Source organism: Dysidea avara, chromosome 6, assembly GCF_963678975.1.
Source record: "Dysidea avara chromosome 6, odDysAvar1.4, whole genome shotgun sequence".
Lineage (NCBI taxonomy): Eukaryota > Metazoa > Porifera > Demospongiae > Dictyoceratida > Dysideidae > Dysidea > Dysidea avara.
Genome location: NC_089277.1, coordinates 4,178,924 through 4,195,041, shown reverse-complemented (window position 1 = coordinate 4,195,041; position 16,118 = coordinate 4,178,924). Strand labels below are relative to the sequence as shown.

Here is a 16,118-nt window from a genome sequence, read left to right as displayed (position 1 = left end):
GCCACTCTTATACATTCCATGTAATGTTCCAAACTACTAAAATTCTACCTCAAAAACTTCAAAATCAGGACCCAGTGCAGGACAAATTTTCAACTATTTGAATTTTCTGAACAAATCTATATTAGTATGACAAATTCATTGTGATAATTACTCTAAATTCAGTGACATGTGACTACTGCTCTTATTAAATGTTGATCTAATCCATTATAATTATGTCAATTTTTAAGTTCCAGTAAATCATCCAATTGACATCTCATTATAAGAATTAAAAATCAAAATTTCTTCCAAATCACAAAATAACTAAACTTCATTTTTAGAGATTTTGTGTCATGGAAGTAACTCTATGTTTTTAATGTCTTGCACAAGATAGACATGATTGAGACTGAATAAGTTGCAATTGGTACTTTGGTACAAAATTAGCTACCAGGAAATATCACGGCTTTGTATGATAGTTTTCCATGCAGATGTGATATCAAGGCATGTAAAAACTTGTCTGGGGAGCATACCATTTGACCTTGCATGCTACTGCATCTGAGTATCACATAAAATAGATGATCAGATAATTATAAGCTCTAATTCAACTATCAAAAAGGTGTGCATGATTATAACTATGCTGCATGACCTGCATAGCTATAGCTATTTAGATCTGGCCATACACTCAAGACCTCTGGACTCCATCCCTGCTACAGAAATGATCATCTTACTGTGCTCACAGTGATTTATAATCATATCAAGTCAGTAACATTATGCTGAATTCCGTAGAACTTTCATTACAAGAGTTTTAGTTTTGCACCGGGAATAAATTTCATTATCGGCTAACTGTAAAATTTTCCGTCAGTAATCAAGCCATTGCTGTTAGTTTATACTTGCTCTGAGCAATCATTTCCATATTTCAGCACACCTAAAGGTGTTAATTTGCACGAAACTGCAGTCTTTGTTGGATCGTGAAGGAAATTTTCGCTAAATCAGGCGAGGCTGGTCTCAGCCAGATGGTCAACAAACTTCAATCCACACCATATTCTGCACACAGATACTTGACTTGAAGGTGATTACTGCAGTAAATGTTGCAGTATTTCCTGCAAGTCTGCTGTGCTCCAGATCACGAAACGTCTTTTTTTTCGCCGGATCGTCGATGCGCGCGACGCCACTACCAAACATTAATTAATTATATTAAACTACCTATACTCCAAAGTAAGAGTGGACAACCTCCCAAAGCTTGAGAGAGAGTTTTGGCCCAAAAGAATAACATTGTAATTTGTAAATTACGACGGCAAAAAACCGATCGAATTCAAGATATTTTGCGTTATTTTCGCTAGAAGACATGGACGAAATTTGCTGCCACTCTAGCGTTTTCTTGATTATACCTACCCCTACACATGACTATAGTTTGTAAGTCGATTTGAAGATATCGATTTTTTGGTTTGCGGACCCTACTATAGGACACTGTATTAGCACACCAAATTATGTTATTATTGTTATTATTGCTAATTAGCAAAGCCCACTAGGGGCAACACGCTAATGAGCATTACAACCAAATATTATATTATATTACTTACAGCGTTCTTAAATGTTTCAAGATCTATTGTGTCGATGTTAGGAATTTGAAGGGAGTTCCATTGAATAATTGTTCGAGGGAGGAAGGAGTATTTGTACACATCAACTCTTGTTTGCAATTGAGTTAGCTTGAAAGGATGTTGAGCACGGGTGGAGGACACTGGAGTTGGTGACGGTAAGCAATGATCAGGTATTGCTAGTAAGTTCCTGACAATCTTGAATAGGAAGGTGAGTCTAGCAATTGTTCTTCTGTTTTGAAGTGTAGGCCATTCAAGACTGGTTAACGTGTCTGTGATGCTATCATGGTTTTGGTTAGATCTGTGCCAGGGTTTGTTCAAAACGAAACGAGCAGCGCGGTGTTGAATCATAGGCCCAGGGATTCTACCATTGTTGAGAACGATATAAGTGTCCGGAATTACCTGCACTTACCTTGGCTGTTTTCTTTCTATATACTCACGGTGTGGCGCGCAAGCTTTCTTGGCCGCACGATCTATGCTACAATGAGGAATGGAGATTATATGCGAAGTTCCGCTCTATTTGTAAATTATTCCGTAAAAACTTTAAACAATGAAATGTTACGCACAGAATCCAGTGAAGTAACGACATTGCGCGTGAGCTTCGACAAGAACCGAAAGCGTTTCGCAGTCAAGTGAAAATTTAACGCTAATTGAGATATTTGTAGTGAAAGATTATAGCTTGTTTACGTTTTTATAGTACGAGTAAATTAGTATATAGTACTCAGATAAAGTGAAATCATCTCTGATGCAACCAAGGAACGGCAGAACGGTGAAGATAGTTCTATTATTTAAAACGGAAGAAAACGGAATAAGGACATCACGAAGACAGGCATGTTCTTAACCTGATATCAAGCAAGGGCGCCTCAGTTCATTGTTGTTTTCGTGTTACAGGACAAGAAAAGTCTTATCACCACTATACAGAGTACTTCAGTTAGATTTTGCTGATTTTGGCAGGCAATATTTAGAATTTCAATCATCTGACTATTTTCAAGCCATAATTACGATGTCTACTAATAAGTCTGCATCTCCAAGAAAACAGAAAGGTACTAGGGAGAGGAAGAGGCCTGCTGATTTTACTCCACCCAGCTGCGGTAAGAAGCAAAAGGACAGAAGTGAAGAAGACATATCTGAGGACATATGCCAAGTATGTGACACACCAATTGTAGAGTACTCATCAACCACTGAAGGAGAAGAGGCTGTGTTCTGTGAGGGACAATGCAATGCCTGGATTCATAGAAAGTGTAGTGGATTAACTTCTGAACTATTTGATATTGTAAGCAAGTTAAACGAACCTTTCCGATGCTGTTACTGCATGCTGACACATCAAAGAAGTGAGATCAACACACTGAAACACCTTGTAGAATCTTTAACTGTAAAAATTTCCAGCCTAGAATCTAAAACAGTTGAGACCAGCACAATAGTTAACCCACAACCTCCTCCTAATCAGACACCCAAAGACACACAGTTTCAGTCAACTTCAAATCCAATTCAATCTTCTGATTCCACCTGTCAACACAAGTACATAGCCCCTACTTTTAAGAAGCCAGCTACTCCAGATGACAAGACGCAAAATGATCGTAAATTTAACATAGTTGTCTATGGTATAGATGAATGCAGCAAAGGGACTCCAAAGAACGAACGACTCAATCATGATCTGGACAAAGTCACATCCATCATCACTAAAGGAGAAAACAGTATTAGTCCTTTATCCATTCGTGACCTTGTAAGACTTGGAAAATACCATGAGCAATTGAAGCAACCTCGTCCACTACTTGTCAAACTCAACCGATCCATTGATGCATCAGCGCTGTTGTTAAAAGCAAGATCTCTGCCAAAAACCATTAGAATAAAACCAGACATGTCTCAAGCTGACAGGCTTGTTGAGTCTCTTCTTCTAAAAGAAAGATGGTCATTGATTCAAAATAGTATTGATCGCAAGGTCATCAAAATTCGAAGCAACAAAATTTTTGTACACAAGAAACTTCATTGCCAAGTTATAAATTCAACTTTTGTCCTATCTCAGTCTCATCAGCTCATTCCAATGGACTCTTCCAGTAGCTAACTGACTATCCCACAAGATTCCTGAATTTTTGTAGCTAACTAATCAGTTTAATTAAAGTGTATGTATGTACGTAAGTCTTGTTAGGCTGCTGGTACAAGTAACCAGCAGACCCTTGGTAGTTTTCTACCATAAAGTTTAAATAAATAAATAAATAAATAAAATAAATACTCTGCCAGAGAATTTATTGGCAAGCTCCCCACATGAAGTACATTGTTATGGCGCCGTTCAACGACAACAAGCAGGCCAAGTCAGTAACTGTCCAAAGTATGAATGTGAAGCAAAAAGGCTACTGTCATTTGTGGGATGGCCGCGTTAGAGCAAGTGATCCACCCAGAACAACTAGTCAGGATTGGGTTTGTATACACTGGAGAGGGATCTCTAGTACAGTGTTTCCAATGTGGGGTCAGATATCGTAACTGGTTAAAAGGAGATATACCTATTAGTGTACATCAGAGATGTAACCCTCATTGTGCTTTTCAGACACTATCATGCAAGAGTAAGCCTAGCCAATCACAAATAGCTCATCCACTTAACCTCCCTAGCCTTTCAGAGTGCATAGTTGACAGTTTGCACTGGCAGAGACAAGATGGTAACAAATCAACTGTTGTGAACTTGTCCATCCAGCCAAGAGAAAGCAAATTGCGACATCCTTCACAAGCAGTACTCAACCGTCTTGTGATCATGTCAAATCCATGCACCTTGACTTTGTTACATCACGGTATGGACCGATTGTATTTACTGATTGGGCTATGGCTGGAATGGAATATTCTCTGACAGGTCAACAACATGTTACTGAAGAAGATCAGGGTGCCATCCGTCCCCCCAGTGGGTCAAAACCATCATTGCCACAACCGTTGGTGTCAAGACCAAGAGACAATGATCATTCTTGTATGCACATTGGCAGTATCTATGACGGGCTGACCAAACCTATTGTTACAAATGTTTCAAAGCTCCAACTTGACAACGCTGATTCACTCATGGTGAGCACATATTATATGATTCAATATGTGTTGAGGAATTTATTCAGGTCACAATGAGTATACAAGCTATGTCTTCTTCATCTGGCAGTAGCAGCGGCGGCAACAGTAGCAATGATGAGAGTAACACTGAGGTACAGTGTACAGTATATCTAAATGAGCTACCAATTTACAGTTGTGCATTACAGGAATTGGTAAACCAATCAAGGAAACTGTGTTGGATTTGCTATGAGAAGATGGTTGAGTGTGTATTCCTACCATGTGGGCATGCCATGACCTGCAACAAGTGTGCTGCGATGATCAAGACCACCAGCCAATGCTGTCTGTTCTGTAGAGCAAAGGTGTTTGCTACACAAGTGGTACACCTCTAAAGCTGTTGTGAAGTGAATGCTAAACAAAGCTCTCTGGCCTTGTGTGAAATTATCACGGGGGTAGCTAACATCTTAGGACTCTCGTACACTATCTGAGAAATCCTATTATAATCACATGAAATATTTATTGCAGAAATACGTGTTGAAATACTAAATATTGGGACTCTCGTATGCAATTTCGAAGTTTGCGTGGGCGTTGGCGATTCCTCGAATTATCAGGACATCATGTTTGTGGCGCGGTCAGACTGAATGATAATTATTATTAAACCAATCTATTGTAAATCTAACCCATCTCATTTTTCATCATTATTTTTTGTAGTGTAATAGTCTACTCTGTGGCTGTTGGACTAGAATACATAACGCACTGGGATAGAATCAAAGATAGTACAGACTTAACCAACATTAATAAAAAATGTAGGTGAGTCCTCGGACACATGCGACCACAAGCATGACCTGTGTAGCAGGGGCATGGCAAGGGTGTGGTCATGCTTCTGGTCGCATGTGTCCGAGGACTCACCTACATTTTTTATTAATGTTTGTACAACGTTTTCATCATTCCATTACTGTCAATGGTTTCTCCAAGTTGGGTTTCTCTGTCAAAAATCGCGTAAACTTGAGAACGTAAGGTACGTACACACACCTATGGTACACATCACGTGTCAGGAAGCGGACTTGTATGATTACGTCACGCGTGTGGGTACACGCCCATTTATGGTATCACGTAAAATAAATTCCGTATGAAATGTATAGAAATTTGTCACAGGCGCGCGCTTCAGGAGCCACTACGGCTACATTCTACCGCATATTTTTATGAAATCTCGTGTGGTTGAAGCCAAATCATAAAGCTATCTTACTGTGAAAACCGCTCATTAATACCTCTTACAGAACTGGACTTATGGAAGCTGCTAATGGGACAGACCCTGTGGTCACTGTGTCAACTATCGGTACGCGGATACCTGTTAACTAGGCCATTCATACTTCCACTCCCATAGAGCTAACAGAAGACGATATACCAGGTGCCTCTCTATCTGGTCGGGATCCCAGCGAGCTTCACGTGCAGGAGCTTAAGCGTTGGTTGAAGTGTAGAGGAGCTAAGGCCACTCCAATTGGTAATTATGTTTCTGGTCAACCGCCCGCATCCTTTTTTGGAGAATGTTAAATTTCAGAAATACACGAGATACATGGGTAAAATGCCCGCATCAGCTTTTTGAAAAACCTGGATTTCAGAAACAAATATTGGGCTGCAACAAGTATGCTAAATCTAACCATAATTTGTATTTTATCAGTGAAAACCTGCAAGAAATGGACATAGTGCATAGTACAGATCGATATACTCTAATAGAACAGTCAGTAAATCACAAAAGTACTCTAATTGAGCAGTCACTTCATTGTTGCTTTGTTGCTGAATTCCGCCCGCCCGCACCTAGGACTCATTTTCAAAGGACCAGAAACATAATTACCAATTGGAGTGGCCTAAACTCTCAGGACGAAAAGCTGACCTAGTTAAGAGGTAAATAATTCAGTATTCACACATACATTAAATTGTCCAGTTTCTTTTTAGTTCTACTTATATACCTAAGTACTAAAATTACAACTCCATCCATTTAATACATTATGATTAGTGTTGATGAGTCATTCAGTTGTAAATTTGTTTGTTACTTTTTGTGTAGAGTACGTGACTATATTGCAACTGGTATAGCCACTCGTTTAGTGGATCCTGATGGAGGCCGGCAGCATGTTGGCCCCCATACGGAAATTACCAGGGTGCTGCAACCCTGCTGCTGCCCTGTCACTACCGGGTTGAGGACAGGCAGTTGCATGGTTGCTGCAGCCGTGAAATAACCCTGGATTTCAACACAGTTTGTCTAGTTTAAGGGTTGCTGCCAGGTTGAGAATGCCCTCAAACAACCCTGCATGTTGGGTGCATAAATCTGCCCTTCTACCACCCTGCTTACAGGCAGTTACCATGTGGCAACAGTACAGCTGTCATTTCACTGTGAATTATATGTATATATTTTCACTTCAAAAAATACAACTCAATACTTTACTGTCTGTTCAATAAATCTGTTATCTGTCTCGTCTAACTTGCTCTACTGTTATCTTTGTTATCTCTGTTATCTTTATCTTTGTTATCAGCTTCTGTACATCATATGCATATCCCTGCAATACAATATAATAGTAACAAAAGTTGATCTAATATTTAGCTACACATGAGACTTGATATTATATAAGTACTTGTGTGATTTATCAAATTATTTTATCATGTGTCTATTTTTCAGGATGAAGTTGAAGTAAGATCTAGGTACCGTGCAGAAAAGTATTTAGAATAGTAGAAGTGCTGGAACTCCAGATTTGTGAATCCTCAAAAATAAACTGTTCAATTAGAGTATTTTAGGTGTGTACTCTATTAGAGTATATTCACTAATCAAGCACTTCCTTCTTATATACCATAGAATGTGCGAAGATGAAGACATGGACAAGGATATGCTATTGTTTTTGCTTGTATCATAAACAGACTTGTTTCTTAAAAGTGCATGTGCTTGCTTGTGTAGTAGCAGAATGAAACTTTATGATTAACTGTACAGTTTATGCACAAAACAAACTGTCGTAAATGATTCCCATATTAGTTGCAAGCAGTAAAATTAATAGTCTTTTTGTTTTAAGTTATCAACCTACAGAAAAGGTAATAAAAGATGAGGCTCGGTCAGTCAGGGGCGGATCCAGACTTATACAAAGGGCAGGGATGTGCCCAGGTTTAGAATAGTGGTGGCTATAAAACAGACTTGAGGTTTAGGATGGCTATAATTACAGAAGTTAGTGGTGCATTTGTACTGAATGGTGAGTAATAGTGGTGGTTATTTTTGGTTGAGTGGTGGCTATTTTATCTGAGTGGTGGTTGGTCCCGACCACTGCCGACCATTGTGGGCACATCCCTGAAAGGGGGGGGTCAAAAATGAACTGAGGCACTACATTGTCTCTGGTTTGGTAAGGTGAGACCCCCCGAAAAAGGTCACAGCCAGCTGACAATAGCTGCCCACCTCACCAACTACACATTTATAACTGATAAAGTACATAAAAATTCTTAAATAGCTCACTACACACTGTTCTACTACTGTGACTGCTTTATTAGAGTGACTGCTCTATTAGAGTATCCTGATCTTATTATACTAAAAATTTTTGGAGGGAGGGTCAAGAGCCCCATTTGACCCCCCTTGTATCCACCCCTGCGGTCACTAAATATCTTGCAAGTACAGATGGATTCTATCACTAAATATCTTAGATGGATTCTGTCTGTGTCTATTTGAAGCAGTTTTTGAGTTTATAAATGAAGATGTGTCGGTAAAGCTAAACAAACATCTACTGTACACATTGTATGTCGTGTTAATTTTTATTAATTTTGTTCAACAATTACCTATATTGCTCAGCATTAATTGACTATTTCTACAATTTTACCTTAACGTGACTGTTCTGTTTGAGTATCTTGAAAGCTTTCTTTACACTTGTTTGTTACATTATGACCGGTGAACCCTCACATATCACATGGAAAGAAAGAGTGGCAGTTATGGCACCGGACTTATGATGTTTTGAACACTTGCCTCAACTATTAATTACTGAAAAAGTAAAGTGGCCATTATATTCATGCCTTGTTTTCAGTTCACTACACAGCATTACAACCAAAGAACAGTACTAGAAGCCCTTCTGCAATTAATCCATTCACTGTATTTAATAACAAACATAGGGAAGCCGTACATGCTACCACAAATCAACATCTTGCCCTGTCAATGAAGAGAAATGGGACAAAAAGGAGGACAGAGGTAAGCATGCAATGTATGCACTGCAGTATGCCAAAAGGTATCTGTCAGGCTGAAACAACATCTAACAGTAAAAAAATTCAAGCCCATAACCTTGACCATCCGTTATTGAGCTACACTTGTTTGAAGGCATCAGGCAGATAGTCAGCTAGCAGAAAATTCCACTCATCATAAATACAAAAAAAATTTCATAGTAACCTATTGGAGGCATGTCAACTGAAGGCACCTTTGGGCTTAGTGATACTTAACCTATACTGCCAAGTGGTTATGAAGGTATAATTTTGAGGCTGCATATTTGTTTGTAAAAGTGTAACCCTCCATGATCCCTAAAAATACAGTACAATATTACCACATGATAAGCAAAACTTATCAATTGCATATTTTACTAGCTAATGGCTTTATTAACACCAGTTAACACTTAAGAGTTGTTTGACTTACAAGTGTTACCTTATAAGTCAAACAAAATATTGGCCGTGAATACACTATAGGATATTACTATCAATGAATGAATTTCCCCTACATTCTGTGAGACACAAAACACCATTACTGAAAGGTGAAGCATAATAATTAATATGAACTGCAAAAATTCTATTAGAAAAGCATCTTTTTACTCAAATTAACCATCTTTGTGGTTATTTACAAGGATTTTAGTGAGTAGCAAGTTGAGTTAGACAAAACCAAAGAGAAAAGCTGTTTAGAAAAGTAGCTATTCGAATGAAATGAAAGCAATTTTCTAGACTACAGTGAAATTCCTCTATTCTGACATCCAGACTACTCTGATACTGTTTGCGGTATCATACTAAAACAATAATCCAACTCCTCACTAATCCAACACAAGATTTTAGCACCATTGAGCATGAGGTTTCACTGTACTTAGAACGGCTGAAAAATCAATCTGTTGTGGTTCCATTCACAAGTTATACAAATGCAATGCATCGTGACTGTTGGCCAGATGAACTCAGAGCTGAGCAACCAAATCAGATTAATGCAGCCATTGTTATCTCTGATTAACTTGTATGTGGAGTTTATGAACCTTTATATATAAGGTGTGGCACAGCAAAGAAATTACTGTTTCAAAAATCTTTTGTTACCTTATAATTACAGTCAAACAAAAATTTACCATTCAACTGACAATATTCATAAGCACTATATGCTGGAAGCCTTTAATGCTTATATACATTTTTACAGGATACAAACATACCTGTGCTTTGTTTGCTGACACTACCCCCCTGTAAAGCATGTATTAATAATAACATTTGTCAACATATTATTATGTCATGTTTACCTGATCAATATACATGATTAGAGAATTGGTATATATAAGGACAACAGCTTTCAGCTGAACATTGATGAATTTTCTCAACTAAGTGGTTTATAGCAGATCATCATTATAGCAAAGAACTTTAAAAAGATGCAACTATATAGTGTGAGATATGAGACAAATATCTAAATATGGCTAATTACCATAACACTGTTGTACCTTTTGATCAAATAACCTTCATAGCAATGGTACTGCTATATTAGCACACTCCCGGGCTGTCTCCACATTATACTGTGCAGTTGCGGTGATAATGAAACCTGAAGCAGTGGTACAATGTACATGCAGTAACGTAACACAGCAGAAATGAAGTATGTATAACTATGTCTCCCTGCTTTCATGGTGTGAATTAAAATCAAAATGATAATTAGACAAATAATTGTATGAGTGTCTGACCATAATGCAATTTTGTCCAGACATAGTGTCCCATAATAGTACTGGCAATCTCACTGCAGGCTGTCAGTACAGCCAGGAGCTTATAAGCGCCTTTGTAGCACCTATGAGCTCCTGGTACAGCAAAGAATTGGTAATGGTATATTATGTACATTTATTTATGGTCACTCTCTATCTCCTAGCAGCCAGCTCAGCTATACTACTATGCAAGTGGATAGTCGGACAACGGGTTTTAGGCAACTTCTGGTTTAATCTTGTCAGGATATTTACCCACAACACATCTTACATAATACATTATACTGTATCATCAAGACCTTTGCAGAGATTTTTCTCAGTTGCCAATTGTTACATAACATACTCACATATCTTTGTGCTCACAACATGCATATAATCATAGCTAGAGATTCATGAATACCTTAGGAAAGCCGAACCAACTCTTAGCAAACTTGAATAGGATAACAGCTAATGTACTTGAATTCATCAAAAAAGAAAAAAATTGCTAATCTTTCCTATTATTTCCACTATATCATGACATCGAGATCTCTTGACATCATGGTTTGGAATATCTTGCTGTAAAGTGATTCTATAGCAAGCATTATTAATTGGAACAATTACAGTAATGCTAAAGTTTGCCGATATAATTACATGAGTGCAAGCTGCTGAACAAGGCTATACGCGTATACACGCATTGTCTCATTTAATAGCTATAGCTAGCTAGCTGTTTCATGCATACAATGTGCTCACTGTCACACACGGCCAACACTGTAAAAGATAAATGTGTTCTGCACACCAATATGTGAGGATTTAGAAGTCTATTACTTTTAATGTACGTACGTCCGGCGGCCTTGCTTCGTTGATTGGTCGTCTCTTTCAATCCTCAGAAACATCAAAATCTAGCATCTATTCGGTTGGCTCTCCGTTGCCTCTGTCCATGCATGGCGCTCGAGTGAAGTCAAGATTCAAAATTTAAATAATTCACGTGCGGTCGCGTGATCATACATGGACTTCGTTAGCAGAACAGTGATAGACGCGAAGATAGACGCGAAGATAGACTTACCTCCAGACTTATTCGCTAGGTACCCACAAAGAAGAACAGTATAGGGAGTAATATTCTAGACTATAAAAGTACAGCGGTGCGGGTCGTCTTCATGATAGCAGTAACTTCATGATACTAGCTACTCGCTGCCGGGGAAATTCCGGATGTCTCTAGGGCCTTGGTCTCTACATTCCAAGCTACATTCAATTTCAGACTGTTCAGTGTGTGCCGTTGGAATCCTTTGCGTGTGAGTAAACTATTACTATACTATCTAGCTATAGTCTACCTTTACTAATATTACTCCATCTGAGTGCGTCGAGCCTGACTGGCGGTGGAGCCAGCCGTTAGGCGGACTTGACATGGGTACAAAAAATGCTTGTGTAATAATATCGAAGTCGATATTTAGCCGGTCACCGGCTAAACATTCAAAAATATATTTAGCCTGTCCTTTGTTGTGTAAACATTAGGAAGTGTCCTGTAACTCGAGTATCAAACACACTAGTTGTATGAAGGAAAGCTTTTGGGTGAGCTCGCCTCGAACTCACCCAAAAACTTACCTTTATACAGGCAGTGAAAGTCATCATTATGTTTAACAGGCAAACGTCAGGTTAGCGTTAGGGTCGGGTTCAGCTTTGGTTTCTTCTTCACTGGTATGGGTTAGACTATATTATAGTATTTGTGACCGGATTTCACATAACAAGGCTTCCACACACACAAAATCAAACTTACGATTTTACCAGAAATGGATTGCTGGTCTAATACACTATCATATTTCACACTGTACTTCCTTCAGCACTGACAAGTCTGGTTTCAGTAGCAGCTTTCTTCCGACCCTGTCAAAGCCACGAGTGTGAGATTGGCACCATTAAATGGCCATGGCTTTGTGATAATGGTGTGTAGTGAGCTGGGACTTCACAGAGAGCTCGCCAATAGTGTTCTCAGTCAATTTGGAGTAATTTGAGGGCCATGGAGAGCCCAAACTTGGCCTCTGGATTCCTATCGTCTTCTTACTTCATTTTATATCCGTATATTAAGACCACCGTCCACCCCCACCCTCCCACCCTATTACTACCGCCTGTGACATTATTACCCGCTCGAAAAAAGCTGCTCAAAACAGGGCAAATTTTGGGTATCAGAAATGTATACACCCACTCAGTGATAGCTAGTGAATAGATGAACAATTGGTGCAAATCTTGTTTGCACAGCTGTAGGCACTGGGAAGTTATTACACAATGATTCCTTAGAATCGCCATATCTCCTAACAAAGCTTTGTGCGTCAAAGCCTTGTTTTGTCAAATTCAGTCACATTTTATATTTGTGACATTTAAATAGTAACAAAAACAAGAGGAGTAGTCAGCAAGCACCGGTGGTACAATGGTAGAGCGTGGGTACTCCAAACCTGGATGTGTCGGTTTGAGCCTCGGTCAGATCACTTTTTTTTCTTCTTTGTTTCTTATACCTTTTTGTGTCACGATTTTTTCTAAGTTTGTTTTGTTTTAATAGCAATGACCGGCTAAATATCAACGGCCTAATATACCAACCTGTCATCTTACAGGCCTTTGGGCTTGTATAATCCTACTAGTATGCATGTTGCTATATGCATCTGAGCCACTGAGCAAAAGTCATTTGTTTGCATAATGCATATTGCGTTTTTGAGATAAATGCCATTGAAATACATTGGGTAAAAATGTGTTGTACATTATATCAAGGTTTTAGTTGTTTCAGTAACGTGACAGTGAAGGAAGACTCAAATTGAAATATCTATACCCATGGATCTGTCTCTCCATATGAATATTTGTCACCATGAAGCATTACATGTGCTTGTTTACATTGTGGTAAAATGCAGCTTTATCATCACCAGTTCTAACTTGAACAAACTTCTTGCTTGTATGGGTGTATTTAGGCCAAAAACTATATCTTGATGAACGACCCAGTTCATGGTGAATAGAATGGCACAAGTCCCAACTCTGTAGCCCACTGCAACTGCAGACTTATGATCAACTATACAAGTGCCTGTAATTTTTCTCCCATATAGACATTATACAAATCAATTGTTTTGCTCTTGTTGTCTATCATGCACTATGATAAATAAATAAATAAACTCCAAAAGTACACTTGCCAGATAAGGGTGAAACTTTAACAGCCCTTTGGTTTTTCCCTCTAGACAACAAAAAGTCAAATAAAGTTGAGGAAAATGCAAACAATTCTCAGTGCATGGGTCACATATACAATATGGCATGTGTTGTCAGGGGTCATACATGCATGATCCTTATAGCTAGGAATTTTTAAACTAAACATACAATGAACTAGGTATAGGATTTCGTGATGCAGTATAGGGATGACCTGGATCACTTTGCTGACCCAGTTGACACACTGATGTAGGAAGTACTGTATGCACTTATCAGCCGGTGTAAGGTCTTTCTTTTATTGCACATCAACTTTTATTATTTTATACTGTAGCTAATGAAATTTCAGGTAATATATCTCATCTAATTGTATCAGAGCTGACCTATGAATTTTTAGGTTATGCATGTATCAAGAGTGGCATGATGTATGTAGTAGCAAGCTATCCTACAAATATTCTTTTGAAATCCTTGTGAGATGCTTACTTAATTCCTGATAGATGTAAATGCTACCTCAACTCTGATAAATGTAGAAGTGAAATGGTAGACTGAAAGGCTACACATCTAATTAGATTGGTCAGTGAGTTAATGAAATATACTTTCATCTATCCCTGTAAAGTATATTCATATACATTCCTATCAACTTCTGAGTCAGCATCATTAGATCCTTTGTCACAATATTTGTTTCTTTTCTGTATGAATGAAACACAATAAATAATATAAATGATTTTTAAACAGTTGACTGCATGTAAACTTGTGAACAGTATTATTATAAAATATTGTGTGTGTGGGATCTTACCTGCTAATCTTATGCTGTAAAGTTGTGTGTACATGTACAAGTATTTAGATACATTTTAAAAAGTATAGTATATTTAATTCTGATTGACTAGCGTTCAAAAAAACTTAGCTGCTTATAGTGGAATATTTGATTGACATAAAGTGTAGATGTACATTTTTAACAGCTATTGACTGAAACTGCTGTGTATGTCTTCCAAAACATATGCCCATCCTATGATGTTACTGCTTTTTAGGCTAACGTACTTTGAGGACTGGATTAATGGACTGGACTCACAGACTGAGCTAAAAACAGCTTTTAAATAATAATCCAAGCATTATATATCTTGTGTAATGCTGGGCACACCATTATCAAGCTACAACTGCTATCACTGCTCTTATAAGTGTGTGTGCACTAATTTATAGAATATTTATGGAACACATGTACTCGTGTGTACTAGTAGTAATAGAGGCTATTGTTGTAGCGTATGCTTATTCCTTGTTGCTTGAGTAGTACTAGTGTTTAAGCTTCAGTAATGAACCAGTAAGTATTCTTAGTGTCATAGCCTAATAGTTCCACATTGCCCACCTACTCAATATCAGATCAGTATACCAATCTGCAGTTAAGCATTCACAGCAAGTTATGGCTATGCCACTCTACAAAGCTATGGTTTGACTACTGTCAAGCTTTTTCGTAAATGTTGTAATAATGTAGGGCATGCACGACCTTTGTGATGTAAGAGGAAGAGCAGTACTAGCAGATAATGTGTCCAGCATTACAATCTGAGATAAATGTATCTGGATTATTGTTAAGAAGCCGTTTCCAGCTCAGTATGTGAGCCCGCAAAATACATTAGGTGGTGCTTTTTGCACCAAGTACATTATAATTATTATTGACATTTCAGTTATGCTTTGTCTCCCACCATACCTATAGAATGTAGTGAATGACAGTGACAATATTGATCAAGAATACCATGCTGTGGTATAAACTGTTTACTATAGGTATGTCGTATATAGATAGAGCTAGCAATCAGTACCTATTGTTATTGAAAATTTAAAGGTATATACCATGCTTCCATGCACATCAGCAATGCAGCATAACTGAAATACACACAGATATACTATCCATTAGAGTCATTTCTGTCATGTATACTACATTATCCTACTAGCCTAATGGCATCACAAAGACTGACAACTGTTATAACACCAATGAAATCAAATGACTTTCACGTCAACCAGAAGCTCCTCTATCTCAACTAGAATCTCAGGCTAGAGCACATCACCTCTAAAAGCATGAACAAAGTGTTTTGGTGGATACCTTTAAATGAATTCATAGAGTTGGTCACTTCATAGTTGTAAACTTTCTGGACAGGAAATAGGTACACCTATTTTAGGTTCAGAAGGCTTCACTAGCTAAATTTCATGTAGTGCAGTAATGGTTAAAGTATTACATAGAATAGTACTGGCACTGACACTTAATGACCAAAAATCAATGTTTGTAAGTCCACTGCAACAATCAGGCTTAAATTGTTCACTAGACTGTCTGTCAATTGTAAGTCCAGCAAATTTGTGGTTTTACTTTAATTGTTTAGGCTTTGCATTAACAGTCTGTGGTTAAATTCAATGGCCACTTGATATTGACACCTTCAACTTTGTTGCATTGATGGTCATAAACATGAAC

General features: G+C 38.1%; 1 protein-coding gene and 2 long non-coding RNA genes across 4 annotated transcripts in view; 2 read left to right on the top strand and 1 right to left on the bottom strand.

The window, feature by feature from the left end:
• LOC136258887 (uncharacterized) overlaps nt 1-7,596 on the top strand; it is a 42,991-nt gene extending 35,395 nt beyond the window's left edge. The window contains exon 2 of the long non-coding RNA XR_010703088.1: nt 7,261-7,596. This is a non-coding gene — a long non-coding RNA (uncharacterized lncRNA). The remainder of the gene's footprint in view (nt 1-7,260) is intronic.
• Nucleotides 2,362-3,804, top strand: LOC136257810 (uncharacterized). The gene is made up of 2 exons (XM_066051117.1): nt 2,362-2,400; nt 2,463-3,804. The coding sequence occupies exon 2, from the start codon at nt 2,575-2,577 to the stop codon at nt 3,631-3,633; it is 1,059 nt and encodes a 352-aa protein (XP_065907189.1). The 5' UTR covers nt 2,362-2,400; nt 2,463-2,574; the 3' UTR covers nt 3,634-3,804.
• LOC136258882 (uncharacterized) lies at nt 6,853-11,469 on the bottom strand. Of its 2 annotated transcripts, none has more exons than XR_010703082.1 (5): nt 11,339-11,469; nt 10,274-10,371; nt 10,079-10,210; nt 9,995-10,022; nt 6,853-7,141 (listed from the first exon to the last, which is right to left on the bottom strand). It is a non-coding gene; the product is annotated as an uncharacterized lncRNA (long non-coding RNA). The 2 variants fall into 2 exon arrangements; XR_010703083.1 differs by having other exon boundaries at nt 11,324-11,462.
• Between the last annotated feature and the right edge of the window lie 4,649 nt (nt 11,470-16,118).

Excerpts from the sequence above, each read along its gene's own strand:
- LOC136257810 (XM_066051117.1), top strand. The coding sequence starts at position 2,575 with ATGTCTACTAATAAGTCTGCATCTCCAAGAAAACAGAAAGGTACTAGG.